The sequence below is a fragment of the Callionymus lyra genome, chromosome 4, assembly GCF_982586985.1.
Source record: "Callionymus lyra chromosome 4, fCalLyr1.hap1.1, whole genome shotgun sequence".
NCBI lineage: Eukaryota > Metazoa > Chordata > Actinopteri > Syngnathiformes > Callionymidae > Callionymus > Callionymus lyra.
The window spans coordinates 31,371,322-31,385,625 of NC_141821.1; the positions used below are offsets into that span (position 1 = coordinate 31,371,322).

A 14,304-nucleotide genomic window follows, 5' to 3' on the forward strand; every position below is an offset into this window, starting at 1 on the left:
AGAGCTGACTCAGGTGATGACAGGGCGTTGCCCACTTTCAAGTCACATATTAATTTGTGATATATATATATGTAGCTTTGTCAAGATGCCATTTTGGACTATCCAAGTCCAAATGCTCTGAAAGTTAGATTAATTTTGCTTCCTGTTTGATATGAAGAAGAAAAAACGGGCTATTTATTATGTGTGTGGTGTATGTTTTCTCTTCTCATTGGTAAAAACTCCAGCACCCCTAAAAACACTTGTGAATGCGGCCATAGAACTTATTGAAATAGCATTTAAGTCATGCACTGACAACCAACATGTACCGCAGAATTGTTTAAATGAACACATTTTTAATATTATATTTTTTTCTCTTATTTCAATGTTTGCCAACTAGAACACATCAGGACTACTTCTGTCAAAAGATGTAGGTTCAACATACTGTGCAGTTAAACCACAATATATCACATCTTAGGGCCAGAAAGAATTTGACTGATAATCGTAGTTGGCCTGCGGGTGACTCCAGTGTAAAGATAGTTAAGTTAAATATCTCACCTGAAGGGTCCAGTTGGATCTTTGATTTTGCCACACTTTTCTGGTTTGACCACCTCGGCCTCCAGTGCAGGGTCACAGTCTGGGTTAGGGCCGGTTCCTCCGGTACACCTGATCAAGCACACAACGTCATGACAGTGGGAGATATTAAACTAAAGTTCTTTCATCTAATCTAAAGGATAACTGGAGTATTATTTGTAGGCACAGTGCAGAAGACACAAACTTGCGACTTATCAGGGCACATATTTAGAATCATTTTCAGAAAGCTAGCATGTAACAGACTCCAGAGAAGATAGAAAGGTACGTACGAGTCATCTTCGTCATCCTCAGTCTGCCAGCTGTTGCCAAAGTCATTGACGTTTCCAGTCAAAGTGCCATCTGGTTTGGTGAAGTCGTTGTTGGGGCTTCCATCGTAGTCGCCACATAGACCACACGTCTGGTTGTAGTAGGAGCTGGTGGAACATTTGGAAGTACATTTTCAGGAAGAAGTTTAACTTTCAATAGAGAAATGGCATAACACTGACGAGTAGACAGTAGCATGATAGAGCTTCACTCGGCCTCACTTTAGCTTTTTTTAAATTATTTTTACTAGAATTCAAACCCAGGGTGAGCCTTTATTCAACAATTCTCAGAGTAAAGGTTAACGGTATTAAACACTACATGTCAACCAGAACCAACCTGGGGACTGAAATCTGTGCATAATGGTTTCCATCCCAGCGAACCCGAAGTCCAAAAGTGGTCTCCAGAGTGACGTACTGACCAGCAAGGCTCAGAGTCATGAGTGGAGAAGGAGAATGAGGAAGGGAAACACGACGGCCGTTCACCTGCACATTTTCAAAGAACATGTTTAATGATTAAAAATCCAGGTCAACTTCATCTTCTAGGAATTTAAAAGATCTATTAAAAGACACTATAATTGGTATTGTTGAGTCTCTCTGAACAATGACCAGGTCAGGACGAGGTGCAAAGATAAACAATGATTGAGTTTAAGAGAAAGACAAGAGTGGACATGAAAGAGGATCATAACTGTGTGTGTGTGATCGCCTGCATGTGTGTGAGCATAATAGGCAACGGTGGAGAATGTTTGTACTTAAACAATATGATAATAAATTGTAAACGTTCTCTTGCTTTTTGGACACTGTCAGCAGACATTTTGAAACTAACCAGTGTTCTTCGCTGCTTCATCATGGTCACAGTGATTCCATTGACTGTGACGTAGAGTTTCTTCAAATAAGACACTCCGGCAACTCCTCGCTGCTCGTTCTTCCCCTCCACTGAAAACCAGGGTCCTGTGAGGGAAACGCTAGTTAGTTTGTGCTGCATGTGGATGGTTTCAATGGTTCAAATGGAGAATATTATATTTTAATATTGTATTATTATTGTATTATTATACTTAAAATCATTACCATCAAAGAATAATTCTCTTTGCATTGCAGGATTAGGAGGAGGAAATTAAAATGGTGCCACTGATTTTAAGAACGTTTTTGCTTTTGAATTTTATAAAATCGTTTTTTTATGATTGAATTTTTCTTACCTGTTATATTCCTGCAGTTTCTGGCCAGTGTGTAGGTGCATGTTCCCATGAAAGTGTAGTATTTGTCATCAAAAGTCATGTAATGAGGATCTCCGGAGACCACACAATCCTGAGAGCCTGAAGGACACAAAATAAATAACAAGAAAATAAAATGTATCAATGTTTGCAAATATGTGTCCAGCATGCGAGAGAAGGTTTAAGTTTGTTTGCACTTACTGGTGGGGTAGCAGCCAAGTTCGCCACCTTGGTTTTTACACTCGTGCATTGGTGGGCAATCAAAAGCTTGACATGTCACAAAAGGTGCTTCACAGACACACTTCAGCTTACAATCGTCCACGTAGAACTCTTCTCCAGGCTGATAAACACAAGAAAAGAACACAGTGTGAGCCCGACATAACCTTTCCAAACAAACTGAAGTCCAGCTCACCTGATAGTAGTTTCCGTTTGTGTGATTGCAGCCACACGATGTCTTCCTGACACATTTTCCAGAACTCAAGACATAGCCAGGATTACACACACAGCCCTCAGCGCAAGGACCGCCACACGATGTAGGTCTCCCTGCACATGTATCCTGACAAGGGTCAGCACACGGCTGGTAGTGGCTGTTGTCGGGGCACTTCAAAGCTGCTCAGAAGTTGAAGAGGTTAAGATGTCTTCTCTCTCAAAGTTATGTGATTCAATGAACACTCACGGCAGAACGTGTCGTTCCTCCAGGCTCCGATGACAACTCCCCGTTCCTGGCACTCATTGACGTAGGCTTCGATGGCTTCGCACAGAACCGGCCGAGCTCCGTCCAGTTCGCACAGGTCAAAGAGACAGTCCTTGAAGTAGTTCTGGAGAAAAAACGGGAGCAGAATTAGTGCTTTATCCACATCTATGTGGTGAACCAGGCTGAACATGTGAAGCTAATAAGCTCAAACATGTACTTTTAATGGCCATAATGTGTTTTCATCAGGGGCCGCTTTACTTACATTGGGGTTGACTTTTCCGTGGCAGGAAGCAAATGGACCATTTTTGTCCAGTAACATTCCACAATATTTGGAGCTTTCATAGATTTCCTCTTCATCTTCATCACATCCTGGTAGGGTGGTGTTTGGTTTCTTGTTGCAACTGAACAAAGACCGTTTTTTCAAAGTTACACACAAGTCATACAAACAGCAATAACATTTAATAAATGTTTTTACTCACTCTGGATCAGTGTTCCAACTGTGTCCAAAGTCATTTGCATTGGGAGCCAAAGACCCGTCTGGTTTACGGAAGTCATCTTTAGTGTCTCCATCATAGTCTCCACACAGTCCACACAATGTTTCCTCGTAGCTGAAGATTCCACAAGAGAACGTCAGTGTCACAACACTCAACAAAGGTAGCATCACAATGCAACTATCTTCATCCCAACTTACTCCTTGATGACTTTAATGTCCATGAAATGGTTGCCGTCATAACGAACGGTCACTCCAAAGTCCATTTTCACTGTGTTGTGTTTTCCTGACTTGAACACAGAGACACGCTCCACTGGAGTGACGGGCAGGTTAACGTTAGTTCCGTTCACCTGGAAGGATCAAGACATAGAGATATGAATTGAAAATCAGCTTGTTGAACCATTTGACTCGACTGATGGCATCAAGGGGTCCAGATGACAGTTGTGGCTATTGTGTACCTGCACAGTGCCTCCTTTGAGGAGGGAGATCTTCACTCCAGCAACATAAACGTATACAGCCTTCACGTAGGAAATGGTTGGTCTGTTGAAGCGGTTTTCGTTTTCAACATGAACCTCAAAGTACGGCAGAGTGGAGTTAGTGCAGGGAGCCGACATCAGGTAGGTGCAGTTGCCCATGAAGTTATATTTGCGCTTGTCAAAGGTGGTGTAGTGGGGGTCACCAGATGCTATGCAGCTGGACGTGCCTACAAACACAAAGTCAATTATTACACATTAAGCATAACTCTAAAGATGCATCCAGGTAAACTTTGAAATCTTAAGTAGTATATAGTTCTTCAGAAGGTTACCTTTAGGATAGCAGCCTGAAACTCCATTAACTTCTCTGCACTCCTCAGTGGGGTCACAGGAGTTATCAACACACTCCAGGGTGTAGTTCCCAGCACAGCGACACAACTTGGAACAGCCATCTCCAAATACAATCTCTCCAGGCTGGATAGAGAAACATAATGATGAGCTTGAATCCACCAGAAGAGGTCTGAATATAACCTCTGACCTCGTAATAGTTATTGTTGTTGTCCAGGCAGCCACATTTATCGAGGGGAACACAGCGCCGACCCTTGAAGACAAACCCAGGCTTGCAGAAGCAGCCAGTTATACATGGACCGCTACAGTTGGTGGAGGGCTTCTCACAAGAGGGAACACAAGATGGACCACATTCTATAAAGTCTGCATCTGGAGGACAAGGGTCTGCAGGAGAGGGAGGAAATAATTTGTTTATCATAGTTTGAGAAAAAATATATGGAAACATCTTATTCATTTGAAGGGTTAGCCATACTTGGCTTTGGTGTAGTTGGTTTAGGAGTTGTTGGTTTAGGTGTTGTTGGTCCAGGGGTTGAAGGTTTTGGTGTTGAGGGCTTTGGAGTGGTCACAACTGGGCAAACAAAACAAGGATAATTGGTTTAAGTATATCAAATATACAAAGGTACTACTGTATAAATAAAATAAATCTTTAGTTGTAAAATGGCTCTCACTTACCTGTACCAACACACAGGAACTCTCCGTCCACCAGCTGGCAGATCTCCGTTGGTTGACAGGTGGTGTTTAGACAGTGGATCAGACCTCCACCGTTACACATGCACCTTTGCTTACAGCCCTCCACGTACCAGTTGTCTCCCACCTGCACAACATATTCATTAACGTTTTAGTAAGTCCACAGAGAAGTGTAATTGCTCAACTGATGTGAACCTCTACTGTTTTCAAATGATCTACAGAAGAAGTAACTTAAAGAGTTGCACTCACAGGGTGATAGTCTCCACTGGGGTCCACGCAACCACAGTCTTTCACTGGGACACACATGTCACCACTAAGAATGAATCCAGGGTCACACTTGCAACCCTCCACGCACACATCTTCACATCCTGGTGGTCCAACCACGCCGACACAAGTCTCTGGACAAGAGCTCACACAGAGAGAGTAGGAGCTGTTGGGGGGACATTGCAGGGCTGCAAAGAAGAAAACATGAATGATAAGTGAGGGTTAAATGCAATTATTTTAAAATAACTAAGATGTTTGTGAACTGGACATTGGCTTCTTCTTTGATTTAAGGTCATGACAGAAATGAAACTAGTAAAAGTGGTTATACTGCTGTTTATTTTTGGTGAAGAGATCAGACACCAGGTAGTGGATGGTAAATCGGCAAACTAAGACGATACACTACTAAGTGTAGGAAGACTTACGGCAGAAGTCTGGGGTTCTCCATGGATAGACTTTGGCTCCAGCATTCAGACAGGCGTCAGTGTAGGCCTGCAGCTGGTCACACAACACGTGCTGCTGGCCGTTGAACCGGCACATATCGAACACGCAGCTCTGGAAGTACGGCGTGGGATTCACCTTGTTGATGCACTCCCTGGGAAGGAGAGGTAGAAGGTTGGACATGTGATTTATGTTGTTAAAATATTGAAAGCCTTTTAAAACTGCCTACTAATCATTTGTATCTACCCCGTATTAGGTGTAAGTCAATTTGCAGTGACAAATCTTGTTAAAACAAAACTGTAAGACAAAAAGTTTAGTCAATCGATTTTGTTTAATTCACTCAAAGGAATCCGTTGACATTGCCCTGTTTGATCAGGAGTTCAGTTGTTTTAATGGTTTCTAGAACCTATTAATGTAATTAACAATCAGATATGAGCATTTTATCATTTTGTCCAAATAGTCTAATCTAAATTCACATGTTCTTTCTAAAGATAAGCGACCACAAAAGTTTGGTTAAAATGTTTAATGAATGTCACGGATAAAATAGTTTGTTTCAGAAATACTGTTTACACCCTTTGTCCACAGTTTATTGGTTCACACCCTGCATGATAAATCAGAGCTGACTCAGGTGATGACAGGGCGTTGCCCGCTTTCAAGTCACATATTAATTTGTGATATATATATATGTAGCTTTGTCAAGATGCCATTTTGGACTATCCAAGTCCAAATGCTCTGAAAGTTAGATTAATTTTGCTTCCTGTTTGATATGAAGAAGAAAAAACGGGCTATTTATTATGTGTGTGGTGTATGTTTTCTCTTCTCATTGGTAAAAACTCCAGCACCCCTAAAAACACTTGTGAATGCGGCCATAGAACTTATTGAAATAGCATTTAAGTCATGCACTGACAACCAACATGTACCGCAGAATTGTTTAAATGAACACATTTTTAATATTATATTTGTTTCTCTTATTTCAATGTTTGCCAACTAGAACACATCAGGACTACTTCTGTCAAAAGATGTAGGTTCAACATACTGTGCAGTTAAACCACAATATATCACATCTTAGGGCCACAAAGAATTTGACTGATAATCGTAGTTGGCCTGCGGGTGACTCCAGTGTAAAGATAGTTAAGTTAAATATCTCACCTGAAGGGTCCAGTTGGATCTTTGATTTTGCCACACTTTTCTGGTTTGACCACCTCGGCCTCCAGTGCAGGGTCACAGTCTGGGTTAGGGCCGGTTCCTCCGGTACACCTGATCAAGCACACAACGTCATGACAGTGGGAGATATTAAACTAAACTTCTTTCATCTAATCTAAAGGATAACTGGAGTATTATTTGTAGGCACAGTGCAGAAGACACAAACTTGCGACTTATCAGGGCACATATTTAGAATCATTTTCAGAAAGCTAGCATGTAGCAGACTCCAGAGAAGATAGAAAGGTACGTACGAGTCATCTTCGTCATCCTCAGTCTGCCAGCTGTTGCCAAAGTCATTGACGTTTCCAGTCAAAGTGCCATCTGGTTTGGTGAAGTCGTTGTTGGGGCTTCCATCGTAGTCGCCACATAGACCACACGTCTGGTTGTAGTAGGAGCTGGTGGAACATTTGGAAGAACATTTTCAGGAAGAAGTTTAACTTTCAATAGGGAAATGGCATAACACTGACGAGTAGACAGTAGCATGATAGAGCTTCACTCGGCCTCACTTTAGCTTTTTTAAAATTATTTTTACTAGAATTCAAACCCAGGGTGAGCCTTTATTGAACAATTCCCAGAGAAAAGGTAAACTGTATTAAACACTACATGTCAACCAGAACCAACCTGGGGACTGAAATCTGTGCATAATGGTTTCCATCCCAGCGAACCCGAAGTCCAAAAGTGGTCTCCAGAGTGACGTACTGACCAGCAAGGCTCAGAGTCATGAGTGGAGAAGGAGAATGAGGAAGGGAAACACGACGGCCGTTCACCTGCACATTTTCAAAGAACATGTTTAATGATTAAAAATCCAGGTCAACTTCATCTTCTAGGAATTTAAAAGATCTATTAAAAGACACTATAATTGGTATTGTTGAGTCTCTCTGAACAATGACCAGGTCAGGACGAGGTGCAAAGATAAACAATGATTGAGTTTAAGAGAAAGACAAGAGTGGACATGAAAGAGGATCATAACTGTGTGTGTGTGATCGCCTGCATGTGTGTGAGCATAATAGGCAACGTTGGAGAATGTTTGTACATAAACAATATAATAATAAGTTGTAAACGTTATCTTGCTTTTTGGGCACTTTCAGCAGACATTTTGAAACTAACCAGTGTTCTTCGCTGCTTCATCATGGTCACAGTGATTCCATTGACTGTGACGTAGAGTTTCTTCAAATAAGACACTCCGGCAACTCCTCGCTGCTCGTTCTTCCCCTCCACTGAAAACCAGGGTCCTGTGAGGGAAACGCTAGTTAGTTTGTGCTGCATGTGGATGGTTTCAACGGTTCAAATGGAGAATATTATATTTTAATATTGTATTCTTATTGTATTATTATACTAAAAATCATTACCATCAAAGAAACATTTTCTTTGCATTGCAGGATTAGGAGGAGGAAATTAAAATGGTGCCACTGATTTTAAGAACGTTTTTGCTTTTGAATTTTATAAAATCGTTTTTTTATGATTGGATTTTTCTTACCTGTTATATTCCTGCAGTTTCTGGCCAGTGTGTAGGTGCATGTTCCCATGAAAGTGTAGTATTTGTCATCAAAAGTCATGTAATGAGGATCTCCGGAGACCACACAATCCTGAGAGCCTGAAGGACACAAAATAAATAACAAGAAAATAAAATGTATCAATGTTTGCAAATATGTGTCCAGCATGCGAGAGAAGGTTTAAGTTTGTTTGCACTTACTGGTGGGGTAGCAGCCAAGTTCGCCACCTTGGTTTTTACACTCGTGCATTGGTGGGCAATCAAAAGCTTGACATGTCACAAAAGGTGCTTCACAGACACACTTCAGCTTACAATCGTCCACGTAGAACTCTTCTCCAGGCTGATAAACACAAGAAAAGAACACAGTGTGAGCCCGACATAACCTTTCCAAACAAACTGAAGTCCAGCTCACCTGATAGTAGTTTCCGTTTGTGTGATTGCAGCCACACGATGTCTTCCTGACACATTTTCCAGAACTCAAGACATAGCCAGGATTACACACACAGCCCTCAGCGCAAGGACCGCCACACGATGTAGGTCTCCCTGCACATGTATCCTGACAAGGGTCAGCACACGGCTGGTAGTAGCTGTTGTCGGGGCACTTCAAAGCTGCTCAGAAGTTGAAGAGGTTAAGATGTCTTCTCTCTCAAAGTTATGTGATTCAATGAACACTCACGGCAGAACGTGTCGTTCCTCCAGGCTCCGATGACAACTCCCCGTTCCTGGCACTCATTGACGTAGGCTTCGATGGCTTCGCACAGAACCGGCCGAGCTCCGTCCAGTTCGCACAGGTCAAAGAGACAGTCCTTGAAGTAGTTCTGGAGAAAAAACGGGAGCAGAATTAGTGCTTTATCAAGATCTATGTGGTGTACCAGGCTGAACATGTGAATCTAATAAGCTCAAACATGTACTTTTAATGGCCATAATGTGTTTTCATCAGGGGCTGCTTTACTTACATTGGGGTTGACTTTTCCGTGGCAGGAAGCAAATGGACCATTTTTGTCCAGTAACATTCCACAATATTTGGAGCTTTCATAGATTTCCTCTTCATCTTCATCACATCCTGGTAGGGTGGTGTTAGGTTTCTTGTTGCAACTGAACAAAGACCGTTTTTTCAAAGTTACACACAAGTCATACAAACAGCAATAACATTTAATAAATGTTTTTACTCACTCTGGATCAGTGTTCCAACTGTGTCCAAAGTCATTTGCATTGGGAGCCAAAGACCCGTCTGGTTTACGGAAGTCATCTTTAGTGTCTCCATCATAGTCTCCACACAGTCCACACAATGTTTCCTCGTAGCTGAAGATTCCACAAGAGAACGTCAGTGTCACAACACTCAACAAAGGTAGCATCACAATGCAACTATCTTCATCCCAACTTACTCCTTGATGACTTTAATGTCCATGAAATGGTTGCCGTCATAACGAACGGTCACTCCAAAGTCCATTTTCACTGTGTTGTGTTTTCCTGACTTGAACACAGAGACACGCTCCACTGGAGTGACGGGCAGGTTAACGTTAGTTCCGTTCACCTGGATGGATCAAGACATAGAGATATGAATTGAAAATCAGCTTGTTGAACCATTTGACTCGACTGATGGCATCAAGGGGTCCAGATGACAGTTGTGGCTATTGTGTACCTGCACAGTGCCTCCTTTGAGGAGGGAGATCTTCACTCCAGCAACATAAACGTATACAGCCTTCACGTAGGAAATGGTTGGTCTGTTGAAGCGGTTTTCGTTTTCAACATGAACCTCAAAGTACGGCAGAGTGGAGTTAGTGCAGGGAGCCGACATCAGGTAGGTGCAGTTGCCCATGAAGTTATATTTGCGCTTGTCAAAGGTGGTGTAGTGGGGGTCACCAGATGCTATGCAGCTGGACGTGCCTACAAACACAAAGTCAATTATTACACATTAAGCATAACTCTAAAGATGCATCCAGGTAAACTTTGAAATCTTAAGTAGTATATAGTTCTTCAGAAGGTTACCTTTAGGATAGCAGCCTGAAACTCCATTAACTTCTCTGCACTCCTCAGTGGGGTCACAGGAGTTATCAACACACTCCAGGGTGTAGTTCCCAGCACAGCGACACAACTTGGAACAGCCATCTCCAAATACAATCTCTCCAGGCTGGATAGAGAAACATAATGATGAGCTTGAATCCACCAGAAGAGGTCTGAATATAACCTCTGACCTCGTAATAGTTATTGTTGTTGTCCAGGCAGCCACATTTATCGAGGGGAACACAGCGCCGACCCTTGAAGACAAACCCAGGCTTGCAGAAGCAGCCAGTTATACATGGACCGCTACAGTTGGTGGAGGGCTTCTCACAAGAGGGAACACAAGATGGACCACATTCTATAAAGTCTGCATCTGGAGGACAAGGGTCTGCAGGAGAGGGAGGAAATAATTAGTTTATCATAGTTTGAGAAAAATATATGGAAACATCTTATTCATTTGAAGGGTTAGCCATACTTGGCTTTGGTGTAGTTGGTTTAGGAGTTGTTGGTTTAGGTGTTGTTGGTCCAGGAGTTGAAGGTTTTGGTGTTGAGGGCTTTGGAGTGGTCACCACTGGGCAAACAAAACAATGATAATTGGTTGAAGTATATCAAATATACAAAGGTACTACTGTATAAATAAAATAAATCTTTAGTTGTAAAATGGCTCTAACTTACCTGTACCAACACACAGGAACTCTCCATCCACCAGCTGGCAGATCTCCGTTGGTTGACAGGTGGTGTTTAGACAGTGGATCAGACCTCCACCGTTACACGTGCACCTTTGCTTACAGCCCTCCACGTACCAGTTGTCTCCCACCTGCACAACATATTCATTAACGTTTTAGTAAGTCCACAGAGAAGTGTAATTGCTCAACTGATGTGAACCTCTACTGTTTTCAAATGATCTACAGAAGAAGTAACTTAAAGAGTTGCACTCACAGGGTGATAGTCTCCACTGGGGTCCACGCAACCACAGTCTTTCACTGGGACACACATGTCACCACTAAGAATAAATCCAGGGTCACACTTGCAACCCTCCACGCACACATCTTCACATCCTGGTGGTCCAACCACGCTGACACAAGTCTCTGGACAAGAGCTCACACAGAGAGAGTAGGAGCTGTTGGGGGGACATTGCAGGGCTGCAAAGAAGAAAACATGAATGATAAGTGAGGGTTAAATGCAATTATTTTAAAATAACTAAGATGTTTGTGAACTGGACATTGGCTTCTTCTTTGATTTAAGGTCATGACAGAAATGAAACTAGTAAAAGTGGTTATACTGCTGTTTATTTTTGGTGAAGAGATCAGACACCAGGTAGTGGAAGGTAAATCGGCAAACTAAGACGATACACTACTAAGTGTAGGAAGACTTACGGCAGAAGTCTGGGGTTCTCCATGGATAGACTTTGGCTCCAGCATTCAGACAGGCGTCAGTGTAGGCCTGCAGCTGGTCACACAACACGTGCTGCTGGCCGTTGAACCGGCACATATCGAACACGCAGCTCTGGAAGTACGGCGTGGGATTCACCTTGTTGATGCACTCCCTGGGAAGGAGAGGTAGAAGGTTGGACATGTGATTTATGTTGTTAAAATATTGAAAGCCTTTTAAAACTGCCTACTAATCATTTGTATCTACCCCTTATTAGGTGTAAGTCAATTTGCAGTGACAAATCTTGTTAAAACAAAACTGTAAGACAAAAAGTTTAGTCAATCGATTTTGTTTAATTCACTCAAAGGAATCCGTTTACATTGCCCTGTTTGATCAGGAGTTCAGTTGTTTTAATGGTTTCTAGAACCTATTAATGTAATTTACAATCAGATATGAGCATTTTATCATTTTGTCCAAATAGTCTAATCTAAATTCACATGTTCTTTCTCAAGATAAGCGACCACAAAAGTTTGGTTAAAATGTTTAATGAATGTCACGGATAAAATTGTTTGTTTCAGAAATACTGTTTACACCCTTTGTCCACAGTTTATTGGTTCACACCCTGCATGATAAATCAGAGCTGACTCAGGTGATGACAGGGCGTTGCCCGCTTTCAAGTCACATATTAATTTGTGATATATATATATGTAGCTTTGTCAAGATGCCATTTTGGACTATCCAAGTCCAAATGCTCTGAAAGTTAGATAAATTTTGCTTCCTGTTTGATATGAAGAAGCAAAAACGGGCTATTTATTATGTGTGTGGTGTATGTTTTCTCTTCTCATTGGTAAAAACTCCAGCACCCCTAAAAACACTTGTGAATGCGGCCATAGAACTTATTGAAATAGCATTTAAGTCATGCACTGACAACCAACATGTACCGCAGAATTGTTTAAATGAACACATTTTTAATATTATATTTTTTTCTCTTATTTCAATGTTTGCCAACTAGAACACATCAGGACTACTTCTGTCAAAAGATGTAGGTTCAACATACTGTGCAGTTAAACCACAAAATATCACATCTTAGGGCCACAAAGAATTTGACTGATAATCGTAGTTGGCCTGCGGGTGACTCCAGTGTAAAGATAGTTAAGTTAAATATCTCACCTGAAGGGTCCAGCTGGATCTTTGATTTTGCCACACTTTTCTGGTTTGACCACCTCGGCCTCCAGTGCAGGGTCACAGTCTGGGTTAGGGCCGGTTCCTCCGGTACACCTGATCAAGCACACAACGTCATGACAGTGGGAGATATTAAACTAAAGTTCTTTCATCTAATCTAAAGGATAACTGGAGTATTATTTGTAGGCACAGTGCAGAAGACACAAACTTGCGACTTATCAGGGCACATATTTAGAATCATTTTCAGAAAGCTAGCATGTAACAGACTCCAGAGAAGATAGAAAGGTACGTACGAGTCATCTTCGTCATCCTCAGTCTGCCAGCTGTTGCCAAAGTCATTGACGTTTCCAGTCAAAGTGCCATCTGGTTTGGTGAAGTCGTTGTTGGGGCTTCCATCGTAGTCGCCACATAGACCACACGTCTGGTTGTAGTAGGAGCTGGTGGAACATTTGGAAGAACATTTTCAGGAAGAAGTTTAACTTTCAATAGAGAAATGGCATAACACTGACGAGTAGACAGTAGCATGATAGAGCTTCACTTGGCCTCACTTTAGCTTTTTTTTAAATTATTTTTACTAGAGTTCAAACCCAGGGTGAGCCTTTATTCAACAATTCTCAGAGAGAAGGTAAACTGTAATAAACACTACATGTCAACCAGAACCAACCTGGGGACTGAAATCTGTGCATAATGGTTTCCATCCCAGCGAACCCGAAGTCCAAAAGTGGTCTCCAGAGTGACGTACTGACCAGCAAGGCTCAGAGTCATGAGTGGAGAAGGAGAATGAGGAAGGGAAACACGACGGCCGTTCACCTGCACATTTTCAAAGAACATGTTTAATGATTAAAAATCCAGGTCAACTTCATCTTCTAGCAATTTAAAAGATCTATTAAAAGACACTATAATTGGTATTGTTGAGTCTCTCTGAACAATGACCAGGTCAGGACGAGGTGCAAAGATAAACAATGATTGAGTTTAAGAGAAAGACAAGAGTGGACATGAAAGAGGATCATAACTGTGTGTGTGTGATCGCCTGCATGTGTGTGAGCATAATAGGCAACGTTGGAGAATGTTTGTACATAAACAATATAATAATAAGTTGTAAACGTTATCTTGCTTTTTGGGCACTGTCAGCAGACATTTTGAAACTAACCAGTGTTCTTCGCTGCTTCATCATGGTCACAGTGATTCCATTGACTGTGACGTAGAGTTTCTTCAAATAAGACACTCCGGCAACTCCTCGCTGCTCGTTCTTCCCCTCCACTGAAAACCAGGGTCCTGTGAGGGAAACGCTATTTAGTTTGTGCTGCATGTGGATGGTTTCAACGGTTCAAATGGAGAATATTATATTTTAATATTGTATTGCAATATTAAAAATCATTAATATCATTGAAAATATTCATTGTTTAAGAAATATTGCTGTAATAACACAAAAAAGTAATAAAAAAGATAAAGATATATGCAACTGTGGAATAATTTGCATTTGCATTGCAGGATTAAGAGAAGGAAATTCAAAACTATGCCACTGGTTGTGAGTTTTTGCTTTTGCATTTTATTAAATATATATATTTTTTTATGACAGGA

General features: G+C 41.6%; 1 protein-coding gene across 1 annotated transcript in view; it reads right to left on the bottom strand.

Moving 5' to 3' along the window:
- The window catches only part of zanl (zonadhesin, like), a 42,227-nt gene that overhangs the window by 27,010 nt on the left and 913 nt on the right, over positions 1-14,304 (bottom strand). The window contains exons 5-44 of the mRNA XM_087790217.1: positions 13,874-13,998; positions 13,388-13,533; positions 13,017-13,160; positions 12,712-12,819; positions 11,547-11,716; positions 11,110-11,312; positions 10,846-10,987; positions 10,646-10,741; positions 10,365-10,558; positions 10,159-10,300; positions 9,812-10,056; positions 9,555-9,703; positions 9,343-9,471; positions 9,126-9,264; positions 8,846-8,987; positions 8,582-8,778; positions 8,371-8,509; positions 8,155-8,271; positions 7,785-7,909; positions 7,299-7,444; positions 6,929-7,072; positions 6,624-6,731; positions 5,459-5,628; positions 5,022-5,224; positions 4,758-4,899; positions 4,558-4,653; positions 4,276-4,469; positions 4,070-4,211; positions 3,723-3,967; positions 3,466-3,614; positions 3,254-3,382; positions 3,037-3,175; positions 2,757-2,898; positions 2,493-2,689; positions 2,282-2,420; positions 2,066-2,182; positions 1,696-1,820; positions 1,210-1,355; positions 840-983; positions 535-642 (exon numbers count right to left, since the gene is read on the bottom strand). Of these exons, the coding sequence (XP_087646343.1) occupies positions 535-642; positions 840-983; positions 1,210-1,355; positions 1,696-1,820; positions 2,066-2,182; positions 2,282-2,420; positions 2,493-2,689; positions 2,757-2,898; positions 3,037-3,175; positions 3,254-3,382; positions 3,466-3,614; positions 3,723-3,967; positions 4,070-4,211; positions 4,276-4,469; positions 4,558-4,653; positions 4,758-4,899; positions 5,022-5,224; positions 5,459-5,628; positions 6,624-6,731; positions 6,929-7,072; positions 7,299-7,444; positions 7,785-7,909; positions 8,155-8,271; positions 8,371-8,509; positions 8,582-8,778; positions 8,846-8,987; positions 9,126-9,264; positions 9,343-9,471; positions 9,555-9,703; positions 9,812-10,056; positions 10,159-10,300; positions 10,365-10,558; positions 10,646-10,741; positions 10,846-10,987; positions 11,110-11,312; positions 11,547-11,716; positions 12,712-12,819; positions 13,017-13,160; positions 13,388-13,533; positions 13,874-13,998 (5,977 nt within the window). The remainder of the gene's footprint in view (positions 1-534; positions 643-839; positions 984-1,209; positions 1,356-1,695; positions 1,821-2,065; positions 2,183-2,281; positions 2,421-2,492; positions 2,690-2,756; positions 2,899-3,036; positions 3,176-3,253; positions 3,383-3,465; positions 3,615-3,722; positions 3,968-4,069; positions 4,212-4,275; positions 4,470-4,557; positions 4,654-4,757; positions 4,900-5,021; positions 5,225-5,458; positions 5,629-6,623; positions 6,732-6,928; positions 7,073-7,298; positions 7,445-7,784; positions 7,910-8,154; positions 8,272-8,370; positions 8,510-8,581; positions 8,779-8,845; positions 8,988-9,125; positions 9,265-9,342; positions 9,472-9,554; positions 9,704-9,811; positions 10,057-10,158; positions 10,301-10,364; positions 10,559-10,645; positions 10,742-10,845; positions 10,988-11,109; positions 11,313-11,546; positions 11,717-12,711; positions 12,820-13,016; positions 13,161-13,387; positions 13,534-13,873; positions 13,999-14,304) is intronic.